This window comes from Cygnus olor, chromosome 6 (genome assembly GCF_009769625.2).
Source record: "Cygnus olor isolate bCygOlo1 chromosome 6, bCygOlo1.pri.v2, whole genome shotgun sequence".
In the NCBI taxonomy this organism is placed as follows: Eukaryota; Metazoa; Chordata; class Aves; order Anseriformes; family Anatidae; genus Cygnus; species Cygnus olor.
The window spans coordinates 16,202,702-16,216,372 of NC_049174.1; the positions used below are offsets into that span (position 1 = coordinate 16,202,702).

General features: G+C 36.3%; 1 protein-coding gene across 1 annotated transcript in view; it reads left to right on the forward strand.

The window, feature by feature from the left end:
* Nucleotides 1-13,671, forward strand: part of LOC121072380 (titin-like) — a 246,198-nt gene that overhangs the window by 22,841 nt on the left and 209,686 nt on the right. Inside the window, exons 24-43 of the mRNA XM_040561912.1 lie at nucleotides 289-512; nucleotides 628-792; nucleotides 896-1,064; nucleotides 1,411-3,101; nucleotides 3,207-3,488; nucleotides 3,764-4,030; nucleotides 4,165-4,437; nucleotides 4,543-4,806; nucleotides 4,905-5,165; nucleotides 5,715-5,975; nucleotides 6,494-6,757; nucleotides 6,850-7,110; nucleotides 7,289-7,549; nucleotides 7,995-8,255; nucleotides 8,342-8,483; nucleotides 8,573-8,738; nucleotides 8,954-9,185; nucleotides 9,746-10,030; nucleotides 10,139-10,264; nucleotides 12,239-12,427. Of these exons, the coding sequence (XP_040417846.1) occupies nucleotides 289-512; nucleotides 628-792; nucleotides 896-1,064; nucleotides 1,411-3,101; nucleotides 3,207-3,488; nucleotides 3,764-4,030; nucleotides 4,165-4,437; nucleotides 4,543-4,806; nucleotides 4,905-5,165; nucleotides 5,715-5,975; nucleotides 6,494-6,757; nucleotides 6,850-7,110; nucleotides 7,289-7,549; nucleotides 7,995-8,255; nucleotides 8,342-8,483; nucleotides 8,573-8,738; nucleotides 8,954-9,185; nucleotides 9,746-10,030; nucleotides 10,139-10,264; nucleotides 12,239-12,427 (6,044 nt within the window). The remainder of the gene's footprint in view (nucleotides 1-288; nucleotides 513-627; nucleotides 793-895; nucleotides 1,065-1,410; nucleotides 3,102-3,206; nucleotides 3,489-3,763; nucleotides 4,031-4,164; nucleotides 4,438-4,542; nucleotides 4,807-4,904; nucleotides 5,166-5,714; nucleotides 5,976-6,493; nucleotides 6,758-6,849; nucleotides 7,111-7,288; nucleotides 7,550-7,994; nucleotides 8,256-8,341; nucleotides 8,484-8,572; nucleotides 8,739-8,953; nucleotides 9,186-9,745; nucleotides 10,031-10,138; nucleotides 10,265-12,238; nucleotides 12,428-13,671) is intronic.

A 13,671-nucleotide genomic window follows, 5' to 3' on the forward strand; every position in this document is an offset into this window, starting at 1 on the left:
TATTCTATCTAAATATACATATATGCACACACATGCAAAAAGCATACACTGGATTACATCTGTGTCTGTACAGTATCTGAAAAAAATAAATTTCACTGACTGTGGTGTATCCTAATACGATTTGTCAATACAAATTGCTGTCAAAAAGAAAGAAAATTGACTACACAATTTCTCACATAGATAAATTTAAACACTTTAAAATATCTTGTTAAAGGCAAAATTTGAGCTTTGATTATCGTGTCAGCCCATTGCTACATAACATTGCCATATCTTTTCTAATCCTTCCAGGTCTATTTCTCCACGCTCTCCAAGCCGTTCTCCTGCCCGCAGCTCTCCTTCTCGTTCTCCTGCCCGCAGATTAGAAGAAACTGATGAAGGACAGTTAGAGAGACTATATAAGCCAGTTTTTGTGCTGAAACCTACATCATTCAAATGCTCACAAGGGCAGACGGCAAGATTTGACTTAAAAGTTGTTGGCAGACCTATGCCAGAGACATACTGGTTCCATAATGGTACATCAGTTTCATTTTCATAAAAGAATAATTTAAAAAAATAATCTTATGAGAATTTTACATCTTGTTGGGACACATTCTGAGTGCATTCTTTTTTGTTCATTTGTTTCTGCAGGCCAACAAGTGGTTAATGATTACACCCATAAAATAGTGATAAAAGAAGATGGCACCCAGTCATTGATCATTGTTCCTGCTATGCCCGAAGACTCTGGTGAATGGGCTGTAATTGCTCAGAACAGGGCAGGCAAAGCTTCAGTATCAATGACATTGACTGTGGAAGGTATCTACTGTGCATGCTATTTTTAGGTCGCTGGGCAATGTTTTCTATTAAAAAATGTGGTTATGTCAATTCCTATTGTGGTAACCTTCCCTTGCTCTTTCAGCTAAGGAAGACCTAGTCAGACCACACTTTGTGGAAAGGCTGAAAAATGTTAGTGTAAAAGAGGGCTCTAGACTGGAGATGGCTGTGAAAGCTACTGGTAACCCTAATCCTGACATTGTATGGCTGAAGAATAGTGACATCATTGTACCTCATAAATATCCCAAAATAAAGTAAGCAGTTGTGGTTTTTGTTTGTTGGTTGGTTGGTTGGTTTTGTTTGTAATAGTAAAGCAGTTAATAATCACAGTCTTGTAAAGCACTGATTTCTCAGTACTCTGCAGGCAAAACTGCCATTGAATTCAAGGCTTCATATTATCATCGTTGTCTGCTTGATTTGTAGGCACTGAACTCATAAACTTGAATAAATGTAAGCAGCATGTCTAATTGCTCCAGTGAGTTGCCTTTGGAGACTTTGATCTCATTTTGGAGAAGTGCAAAAATGCGTAACAAAAAAGTGCAAAAATGGATAACAATGAAGTGCTAATGTTTTTTTTTATAAATTGTTTTAATATTTCAGGATTGAAGGAACAAAAGGGGCCGCTGCCCTTAAAATTGAATCTACTGCCAGGCAAGATGCTGCATGGTATACAGCTACTGCTATCAATAAAGCTGGGCGGGACACTACTCGGTGCAAAGTAAATGTTGAAGTTGAACATGCTGAACCAGAACCAGAAAGGAGGTTAATTATTCCAAAAGGGACTTACAAAGCCAAGGAAATTGCTGCACCAGAGTTAGAGCCTCTCCATTTGCGTTATGGTCAAGAGCAATGGGAGGAGGGGGATCTTTATGACAAAGAAAAACAACAGAAACCTTTTTTTAAGAAGAAGCTCACATCGTTAAGACTCAAGCAATTTGGACCAGCACACTTTGAGTGCAGGCTTACACCAATTGGTGATCCAACCATGGTGGTGGAATGGTTGCATGATGGCAAACCCTTGGAAGCAGCTAACAGGCTCCGCATGATCAATGAGTTTGGGTACTGTAGCCTGGACTATGGAGTAGCCTATTCTAGAGATAGTGGTGTGATCACTTGCAGGGCAACTAACAAATATGGTACAGACCATACATCTGCTACCCTTATTGTGAAGGATGAGAAAAGCCTTGTGGAAGAATCCCAGTTGCCAGAAGGCAGAAGGGGACTGCAGCGAATTGAAGAGTTAGAAAGAATGGCACATGAAGGTGCTCTTCCTGCAGTTGCAGTGGATCAAAAAGAAAAACAAAAACCAGAAATTGTTTTGGTTCCTGAGCCTGCAAGAGTCCTGGAAGGTGAAACAGCTCGATTCCGCTGCCGTGTGACTGGTTATCCTCTACCCAAGGTCAACTGGTACCTCAATGGACAGCTCATTCGTAAGAGCAAAAGGTTTAGACTCCGTTATGATGGGATTTACTACCTGGATATTGTAGACTGCAAATCATATGACACAGGAGAGGTGAAAGTCACTGCAGAGAATCCAGAAGGCTTTATTGAACATAAGGTGAGAGTCGAGATCCAGCAGAGGGAAGACTTCAGATCAGTTCTTCGTCGGGCTCCTGAACCCAAACATGAACCTGTAGTGACAGAGCCTGGAAAACTTCTCTTTGAGGTACAGAAGGTAGACAAACCTGCAGAGACAACAACCAAAGAGGTGGTGAAGCTTAAAAGGGCTGAAAGAATCACTCATGAGAAACTTTCAGAGGAATCCGAGGAGCTGCGCAGTAAATTCAAGAGAAGGACAGAAGAGGGCTATTACGAAGCCATCACTGCTGTGGAACTTAAGTCTCGCAAAAAAGATGAATCATATGAGGAAATGTTAAAAAAGACAAAAGAAGAACTTCTTCACTGGACCAAAGAGATCCCAGAGGAAGAGAAGAAAGCACTTCCTCCTGAAGGCAAAGTCACCATTCCAACATTCAAACCAGAGAAGGTTGAGCTTAGTCCAAGCATGGAGGCTCCCAAGATATTTGAACGAATTCAAAGCCAGACTGTAGCCCAGGGGTCAGATGCCCACTTCCGTGTGAGAGTGGTAGGGAAACCAGACCCTGAGTGCCAATGGTTCAAAAATGGTGTGCAGATTGAAAGGACTGATCGCGTGTATTGGTACTGGCCTGAAGATAATGTTTGTGAACTGGTCATCAGAGATGTGACTTCTGATGATTCTGCCAGCATCATGGTGAAAGCAGTCAATATAGCTGGTGAGACTTCTAGCCACGCTTTCCTGTTAGTACAAGGTAATTTTAAATCTCTTACTTTTATTCTGCTGTCTCTCATAGTGCCTATTATATTTAAGTTTACATGTCCACTGCGCTGTTGATTAATTGCATATTGTTTTGCAGCCAAACAGTTAATTAGCTTCACCCAGAAGTTACAAGATATTGTTGCTAAAGAGAGGGACTCCATGGCAACATTTGAATGTGAGACATCAGAACCTTTTGTCAAAGTGAAATGGTTTAAGGATGGAATTGAGATTCATTCTGGAGACAAATACAGGATGCACTCAGACCGAAAGGCTCACTTTCTTTCTGTACTAGCTATTGAAGTGTCTGATGCTGATGACTACAGCTGTGCACTGGTAGAAGATGAATCCATAAAAACTACTGCAAAGCTTAATGTTGAAGGTAAGAAGCACACAGCTCCATACCATGGAGTACTTTTAAAGTGAAATTTGCTTCAGGAAGAAATAAAACAATTTAGACTGATGTGTGATGCATGAAGTGTTCTAGCTACTTTCATAGTTTTGAAATCCGGTATTAAAGTTCATATATATATTTATGTAAAGTGGTTACATTTTGTGTGTATATATGTATTTCCTTAGGCTCAGTTTTGTAAGAAATGTTTTCATCATGGGTATCTAATCAAGCTCATTCAGGAATGTAATTATTTTTACCTGTAGGTGCTGTGGTTGAGTTTATTAAAGAACTTGAAGATGTTGAAGTCCCAGAATCCTTCTCAGGTGAACTTGAATGTGAGGTTTCCCCAGAAGATGTTGAGGGAAAATGGTATCATGGTGATATTGAACTCACTTCTAATCATAAATATGTGATTGCATCCCGCCGTGGTCGGCAAATCCTCACTATTAAAGATGTTAATAAAGATGATCAGGGAGAGTATAGCTTTGTTGTTGACGGGAAAAGAACTCACTGCAAGCTAAAGATGAAGCGTAAGTATTTCTAATATTTATATCATCTATATTAATGTGTTTTATATTATGTATTGTTATATCTCACACTCTCTTAATATTCAATATTCTGCTTATCTGTTTTGAGGATTAATTAATTTCATTTCATTCCATAGCTCGTCCCATGATTATTCTTCAAGGACTTACTGATCAAAAAGTATGTGAGGGAGATATTGTGCAACTTGAAGTTAAAGTCTCTCTAGAAAATGCGGAAGGTGTCTGGATGAAAGATGGACATGAAATTCAATCAAGTGATCGCATTCATATTGTGTTGGATAAACAGTCTCACATGTTGTTGATAGAAGATGCAACAAAGGAAGATAGTGGAACTTACTCTTTTAGTGTTCCTGGTCTTGGTCTATCCACCACCGGACAGGTCACTGTGTACAGTAAGTCATTATCATGAATTTGATTTTGTGCTTGATTTTTTGAGTTCTTTATGATAACTCTTTAAAAGTATAGCTTTTTCATGATGTTTGTTTGTGACTTGGCAGGTGTGGAAATAATAATACCCCTCAAAGATGTTCATGTAGTTGAAGGAACAAAAGCTGTTCTTGAATGCAAAGTTTCAGCACCTGATGTATCTTCATCCAAATGGTACCTAAATGATCATCAGATAAAGCCTGATGAACGTGTACAAGCTGTGTGTAAAGGCACTAAACAGAGGCTAGTGGTTACCAGAACCCATGCATCAGATGAAGGGCATTACAAGTTGATGGTTGGCAAAGTTCAAACAAGTTGCAATGTCACCGTTGAAAGTAGGTTTTGTTTATGGTGCAATTATTTTTGAAATAATTTCTTTAAATACAAAGTAGTGGAAGAAACTAATATATTTGTAATGTGCTCTTTTCTGTAGAAATTCAGATTATCAGAGGTCTTCGTGACATCACTTGCACTGAAACACAGAATGTATCTTTTGAGGTCGAGCTTTCCCATTCGGGGATTGATGTAATTTGGCATTTCAAAGGGCAAGAGATCAAGGCTGGTCCTAAATATAAAATTGAAGCACATGGCAAAATCTACAAATTGACAGTGGTGAAAATGATGAAAGATGATGAAGGAGAATATGTATTTTATGCTGGAGAGAAGAAAACATCTGGAAAGCTGATAGTAGCGGGTTAGTAGGCTTAAAGTCCAAGATTCTTATTTTATTGTGATTTAGAAACAATGCTCAATGTACTGTAGTTTGTAAATGTAGCAATTGTGTTATTTCTATACTTTCTTTGCCTTCATTTTATCTTTTATTCTGTTTTCCTTAATCTTCCCCTTATCTTTTCTAATCCATAAAATATGAATTCAACAGAGCTTTTAAGTAAGTGTTTATACATTTTGCTAAATCAGAATCATAGTAACAAACACTGTAATATGCTTTTGATAAAATTAATGTAAGAAAGAAGGTTTTTTTTTTCTTAAATGTTTGGTGTGCCTGTGTTGATAGCAAAAATAATAAGTTAGAATAACTAGGATAGAAGTAAGAAATATTTTTATGACGTTCAGGTCAGATTCTATTCTTGATTTTTCACAGAACTCAGAATGACTATGGGCACGCTGAAAACTAGGGCAGAGAATTGTATTCAGAACCTGCTTTTCATGTGGTTGCATTTCTGTACAGGGGCAAACTGAACAGATGTGCAATGGCAACAAATGTGCTTTTGCTTTCCAACAGGCGGTGCCATTTCAAAGCCTCTCACTGACCTGACGGTGGCTGAGTCCCAGAGAGCTATTTTTGAATGTGAGGTAGCAAATCCTGAATCGGATGGCCAGTGGCTAAAAAATGGTAAACCATTACCTATGACAGATCAGTACCGTGCTGAATCTGATGGTATAAAGAGGAGGCTTAATATCCCTGCCACAAAACTAGATGATATGGGTGAATATAGCTATGAAATAGCAAGCTCAAAGACGTCTGCTAAACTCAAAGTTGAAGGTCAGTATTTAGTGGTTTTGTTTGTATAATAACTATCTGATGCCTTTAAGACAGTCTAGCATCACTCACTGTGTCTTAGATCAGGCCCTGAGATACAAACATATTTTATTTCATATTTTGAAAATAATTTTGTTTTACGACACGCTTTGTGAGGTAGCAAAACTTACTGTATTTCAGACTGTCCATATTTGGAAGTTAGCATGATATTTTAATAAAAAACATTTTATTTGTGGTACTGGCAGGTAGAAATAATTGCTAGCATATCAAAATTGCTAACATATCAAATAAATAAAATTTCTCATGGATAAATAAATAAATATATAGTTTCTCATGGACAGTACAAGTAAATGTTCTTTTTTTGTGTTCCAAGCACATCACTTTGGTGGAAACTGTATAAATTAATATATACATAATAGATTTTAAAATGAAGCACCATAATTCCATTTTATTAAGATTATTATATTTACTATAATTTTTAAATTTTGGTCTGTTTTATCAATACTTTATTTTTTTCCCAGCTGTTAAGATAAAGAAAACTCTAAAGAACTTGACTGTGACAGAAACTCAAGAGGCAGTTTTCAGTGTGGAACTGACTCACCCTGATGTGAAAGGAGCTCTGTGGATTAAAAATGGTGTTGAACTTGAATCAAATGACAAATATGAAATTTCAGTGAAAGGAACTGTTCACACACTGAAAATCAAACACTGTGTTGTCACTGATGAGTCTGTTTATAGCTTTAAGCTTGGAAAAATAGGAGCAAATGCCAGACTTCATGTGGAAAGTAAGTCAATCTATTTTGAAAATTTGCTTTAATGAGTGGTTTGAAATACAAATCAAGCACATTGATGAATCTTGCTAACTTTCTTCCTTAAGCTGTCAAGATCATCAAAAAACCAAAGGATGTGACTGCTTTGGAAAATGCTGTTGTCTCCTTTGAACTAAGTGTATCCCATGATACGGTACCAGTTCGGTGGTTCCACAAAAATGTTGAGCTTAAACAAAGTGATAAATACAAGATGATATCTCAAAGGAAAGTTCACAAGCTGATGCTGCATAACATATCTCCTGATGATGCTGGAGAATATACAGCTCTTGTTGGACAACTTGAGTGTAAAGCTAAGCTGTTTGTGGAAAGTAAGTATTTTAAGTTTGTAAGAAAGTAATTATATGAGTTGCTATACCAACTCATATAGAACAACTTGATCTCACACTTCATAGACTTTACTCTTGTTTTTTGCTGTCTTGCACACATACTGACTTTTAAAAAATACTTTTTTCTTTTCCTTTTTTTTTTCTTTTTTTTAACTCACAGCCATACACATCACAAAGACCATGAAAAATATTGAGATCCCTGAGACCAAAACTGCCTCTTTTCAATGTGAAGTTTCTCATTTCAATGTACCTGCTGTCTGGTTGAAAAATGGTGTGGAGATTGAAATGAGTGAAAAGTTCAAAATAGTGGTCCAGGGGAAACTCCATCAGCTGAACATCATGAACACAAGCAGTGAAGATTCTGCAGAATACACATTTGTCTGTGGAAATGACAGAGTCAGTGCAACTCTGACTGTAAAACGTATGTGAATATTCAATTAACCAGAATATTTTACGGTTAGCAATAATAGAATTTATTTTAATACAGGTAGTTGGTACAATTCAGACAAAAACAGCAGTCTTGTGGAGATATTTTCAAATAACTGTATGCCACATAAGTTACATTTTAAAAAGAGATATAGAAGCTGTGCGCTTGAAAGTCAGGTCCTTGATCCTTCTGTTTATACCAACATCCCTAAGCACCAGGTCACTATAGGAGACAGATTTGGGATTCCTACGTCATTCAGAAGCTTTAGGAAATTTAACTGTAGTATTGATTCTGGACACAGAGACTCAGGCTTTCATTTTCATATTTCCAAAAATCAGGATCTGTCTAAAAGAATTTTAAACATCTCTAAGTTAGTGTGTTTAGAACAAAACAAAACAAAACCCCAAACCCTAAACCAGGTTCATTTCTTTTCTTTTAGCTATCCTAATTACCTCCATGCTGAAGGACATCAATGCTGAAGAGAAAGATACAATAACATTTGAAGTTACCGTTAACTATGAAGGTATCTCATATAAATGGCTCAAGAATGGGGTAGAAATAAAATCAACTGACAAATGCCAGATACGAACAAAGAAGCTCACACACTCCCTCTCAATAAGGAATGTGCATTTTGGTGACGCTGCAGAATACACTTTTGTTGCTGGAAAAGCAGCTTCGTCAGCCACTTTATATGTGGAAGGTATTTGCTGTCTTGATTTGTATATTTAGTGGCTTACAGTGGCTTAAATAGAAGTATGGCTCTCATTCTATTCCACCCTCCCACAGCTCGTCACATTGAATTTAGGAAACATATTAAAGACATTAAGGTTGTGGAGAAGAAGAGGGCTATTTTTGAATGTGAGATTTCAGAACCTGACATTCAGGTTCAGTGGATGAAGGATGGACAAGAGCTTCAGATTGGTGACAGGTAAATGATTGCTTCTATACCATATAGCCTTTTGTTATATGTTTTCTCCCAGGAAATAACTTGTTCACTTTCTTTTCTGATTTCCTTAGGATGAAAATTCAGCGTGAGAGATATGTCCACCGTCTCATCATTCCTTCCACAAGAATGTCTGATGCTGGTCAGTACACTGTAGTAGCAGGGGGAAACACATCCAGTGCCAATTTGTTAGTGGAAGGTCGTGATATTCGTATCAGAAGCATCCGTAAAGACATTCAGGTACAGCATGCATAGGAGAATAAATATTTCATAACTTTATCATTCTACTCAAATAATCATGCAAAGGAAGAGCAACAATATCTAACCTGCAAATGTCCTAGCAGGGCAAACTGTAAATGTAAAGTCAGAGCATTCCTCTAGGAAGGTTTATTGAAGTGTGAGAGCATCTGTAAATACAAAATGCTATTTGTAATATTTCTAATACTTGTTCTTAGGTCGTTGAGAGACAAAGAGCTGAAATTGAATTTGAAGTTAATGAAGATGACATTGAACCACAGTGGTACAAGGATGGTATTGAGATCAACTTCCAGTATGAGGAAAGATACAACTATGTAGTGGAACGGAGAGTTCATCGAATGAGCATCTTTGAAACCACTTACTCTGATGCTGGAGAATATACTTTTGTTGCAGGACGTAATAGGAGTTCTGTTATTCTCTATGTGAATGGTACGTATATCCAAAACCAATACTTTGACTGCATTTATTACCCTTAATTTTTCTGATATTTATATAGCTTTTCTCAAATTCTAACCTTGGAAATAAAAAAATAAATCCAAAGGGAATTTCATCTATGGAACACTGCCAGAATCCTCATGTACCTGGATGTTTCTTGCTCTACTGAAATAGCTGTTTAGCTGCTGAAAATGCAGTGACATTTCTTTTTCCCTCTGTATTTGTTTAGACCGGGAAATTCTGAAGTCCAAATAAAACTAATTTGCTCATATGGACAAATACACCTTGACAGAGGGACCAACCAAACAGTCACTGGAGGCATTTTGCCAAAAAACACTTATTTTAATGCAGCTAGTTCTGTTAAGGCAGTTGTTTATCATTCTTGCTTCTACCAAGGGCAGATTTTCATGAGCAAGCAAGATTGGGAACAACAAGATTAAAATTGGAAATTTCCTTGCTAATATTTTTGAAGCCTCAGTAAATATAATTAATAAGATTTTTCTGTCTTTTTCTCCCTCTCCCTCCTCCCCTTCCCCTTGCCTCCCAATTTGCAGCTCCAGAGCCACCTCAGATTATTCAGGAGCTAGAGCCAACCACTGTGGAGTCTGGTAAACCTGCCCGCTTCAGTGCTATGATATCAGGCAAACCCCAGCCCAAAATTTCCTGGTACAAAGATGATCAACAGCTTTCTCCAGGTTTCAAATGCAAATTTCTTCATGATGCACAAGAATATACTCTATTGCTGATCGAGACTTTCCCTGAAGATTCAGCAGTGTACACCTGTGAAGCAAAAAATGACTACGGAGTTGCTACAACTTCAGCTTCACTTTCAGTGGAAAGTGAGTTTCCCATGCTCACATCGAGCGTGTCTATGAAATGACATTGTCAGTAATTAGCTGTATCTGATCTTCATCTTGAAAAATGGCTTCCTTTTTCTTATCCTTTAGTCCCAGAAGTTGTTTCTCCTGAGCTAGAGGTGCCAGTGTATCCACCTGCTGTCATAATACCACTTCGTGATGCTGTTACATCTGAGGGACAATCTGCTCGTTTTCAGTGCAGAGTTACAGGGACAGGTGGGTTTAATGAAATACTGTACATCTTTTCACCTCTCAGAATTTTTCATCTTCAACTCAGAAAAAATGCTGCACTGTATGTACTGAAATCAGTCTTTCCCTAGAGGTACAGTTGTCTGATATATACACACTGCAGATTGTTACTCATTGACGACTAGCTATTAAGCAAGTTATACATCACAGGGTGGTAGCAAGCATGGAAATTATATTCTGTCTTAAAAAATAAGTATTTCTGAAAAGAATAGCACATCTGATTAAAAAAAAATGTGTCTTGGAGACTTCGGTGTTTCAAATGCTATCCGAAGTTGCAAAACTTTGTCACTGTAATAACATGCAGACTTTATAAACAGAATATCAAGAGAGAAAACCATTATCCTGTTACATGAACATGGCAAAGTTTCTGATGTCACACAGCATTGCATCAATTATCTGAAGAAACAGACCAAAATTGTACTTTGATCACCCTATTATTGCTGAGTACTTCTACAAACTCTAAACTGCCACTGCATTATTTTCCTAGCTTTGTAAGGATTTCTAAGTGTTTACTCATTGTCTTTTTAAGTGTAGAATTTTCCTTAAATACATTTTCTACTTTTAAGTAAATAGGATATCATCTTAAAATTTAAATAATTCCAAGTTAATTAAAAACCAAATCAAACTACATTTCTTCACTTCAGCAAATGGTCTTGAGTATGATTAGTAATAAAATATTCACATGGTAAAGTGTAGAATAAGATCTAGGTCCAATCCCAAAGAATTTGCAATTTTAAAAGATAAATAACATTCCAACTTTAGAAATAATCTTGAGTGATATCTGTATAAAAATCCACAATAAATTGTTAGCACGTGTGTGTGTGTATATATATATATATACACACAGACAAATATATAAAAGTTGCATTTCCATCACTTAAAGTCAAAATTCAGTTTTGATATGTTTCTCCCTTTAAAAAGGCTGGACAAATCTATTTCTGCCATAAAAGTGATGATAAACTCAGAAAATACATATTTGAAAGACTGGCCTGCCCTCTGTGCTAAGCATGCTGATTTAACTTTTTTTGAAAGAACTATATTTATGTAAATGTTGCAGTTTTATTTACAGCACAGAGCATAAGGAACCTTTCATCTAACTCCCCTTTTTTGAATACCCAAATGGATTTGCATACCGCTCACTTGTGTTATGAAAAATGTTTCTATTACCTTAAGTAATACACTATTAAAAAACATTGTTTAATGGTGCACGCTGCAGCTGGCTATTGAAAACACTGCCTTTTTCTTCTAATGACAGTAATCACACTATTTGTGTGGAAAAAAAAAAGATTCATAATATAATACAGTGACAGGTAAAGAAGCACACTTAAAGTCTGCTTCATTCCTTTTCTTTTCCAAGTGTATGAAATCTACAGAAATAACACTTCTTATTTAGGACTATTACAAAGAATCAAAGACAGGATCTTTCTGGAGAAATATGATCTGTAAAACTTACGATATTTACGATAAAAAAGGCAATATATTGTCCTTCTCAGTAAAAAAAAAAATTAAAAAAAAATCCATTTTCATTTGTTCAAACAGTTCAGCCTGACCTAGTGATTTTATAATCTGTTTAATCAGGCAATTGTAGCATAATCCCTTTTAAAAAATGTGACTTTCACTAATTTTAGCAGTAGAAAAATATTTTTAAATTTATACTTTAAGAGAGGAAAGGGAAAAAATGATTTTTATGCAGGACTATAGCCGCACTAGAATAAATTTTCCCATACAAATATTTTCAGGGTAGAAATCAAAACTTAAAAACCACATAGGCCATTTTCCAGTGATCATATGTTATCAGAGTAATGCAAGGCATATTCAAACTGATACTTGAGATAAAGATTGAGATTTCTCTCACAAATAGAAATATAAAAATAGTATTTATTTACAAGTCTCATATCATAACTTACAGATTTATTTTTTTTCTTTCTGTTGGTTGAGCAGATCTGAAAGTCTCTTGGTGTAGCAAAGACAAAGAGATCAAGCCATCACGTTTCTTTAGGATGACTCAGTTTGAAGACACTTACCAGCTGGAGATTGCCGAAGCTTATCCAGAGGATGAAGGAATCTATACTTTTGTGGCTAGTAATTCTGTAGGACAAGTGACAAGCACTGCCACACTGAAGTTAGAAGGTACAGTGTACAATTAAAGATGTCTTGTTTAGGTCATGTTCCAATACTAATCTTAATATACACTGATGATATGTGAGTCATTGTCTGTTGTCTTTTAACTCAACTAGTTGCTACCGTTTACAATGTCCACAACATACATGTTATACAAAGGAAAAAGTATTTCACAATTTTGCAATGTTCCATTCACATGACCTTTTCTTTCTCTCCAGTATTATAATCTGGCATGCACCAAACATGGTAGTAATCTTCTCTCTAATGGAAGTGCTTTGTTTACACATTCTTGCTTTTGATTGTGAGGAGGACCTAAGAAGAGATTTTGTGTAAAATATATTACTTTGAAAATTTTGAAAACATGTTAAATAAGGATGTGTACCAGCCTTGGGAAGCTGAAAAGATATAGTTCACATTGATACATAGAATGGTTTGGGTTGGAAGGGACCTTAAAATCATCTAGAAATACAAACTGATGAAACATTCATCAAAGTTTTAGAGCAGAAATATTGTTGGGAGAATCTGATATTTAAATTTTGTATTGTCCTTGATATTACTTAACCATAAACATTTTCTTTTTTTTTCTTTTTTTTTTTTTGCAACAGATTTTTTAAATGATGCGTTAGAATAATTAATGCTGCTAAGTTGCAAGTAAGAAAAAAATCTTGAAAGAGAAAACATAGCGTAGAGTAAGAAATTAAAAGTTGGCATGCTTCTTTTCAGGATTTAAAAAGGTTGAAGAACTTACAACAAAGTCCCATTGGCATGTTTCTTCATCTATTTCACTTAAGGAGGAATCTATTGGCCAAAGGCCCACCTTTATCCAGCCTATTTCAAGCTGCAGGGTATGCAGTGGGGAAACAGTCAGATTTCAAGCTAGAGTCTCTGGCATGCCCAAACCAGAAATCCAGTGGTTTCATAATCAACACCTCATGTTACCAACAAAAGACTTAGTTTTCCACTTTGATGAGTCTACAGGTGCAGCTATGCTCATAATAGTAGATGCTTTCTTAGAGCATTCTGGCCAATACTCTTGCAAGGCAAGAAATAGTGCTGGAGAAACAACTTGTACAGCTACACTTACAGTGACTGAAGAAGGTAAAGCCCCATTTTTATTTCAAAGGGATTCAGTTTGTTGTATACCACTCTTTTACAATGCTACTAACGTTCTTTCCTCATTTCACACCTTTTCTTTAGCAGCTAATGTTATTAGTACCTACTATCTGTAACCCAGCCACTCTCATTTATTCTGT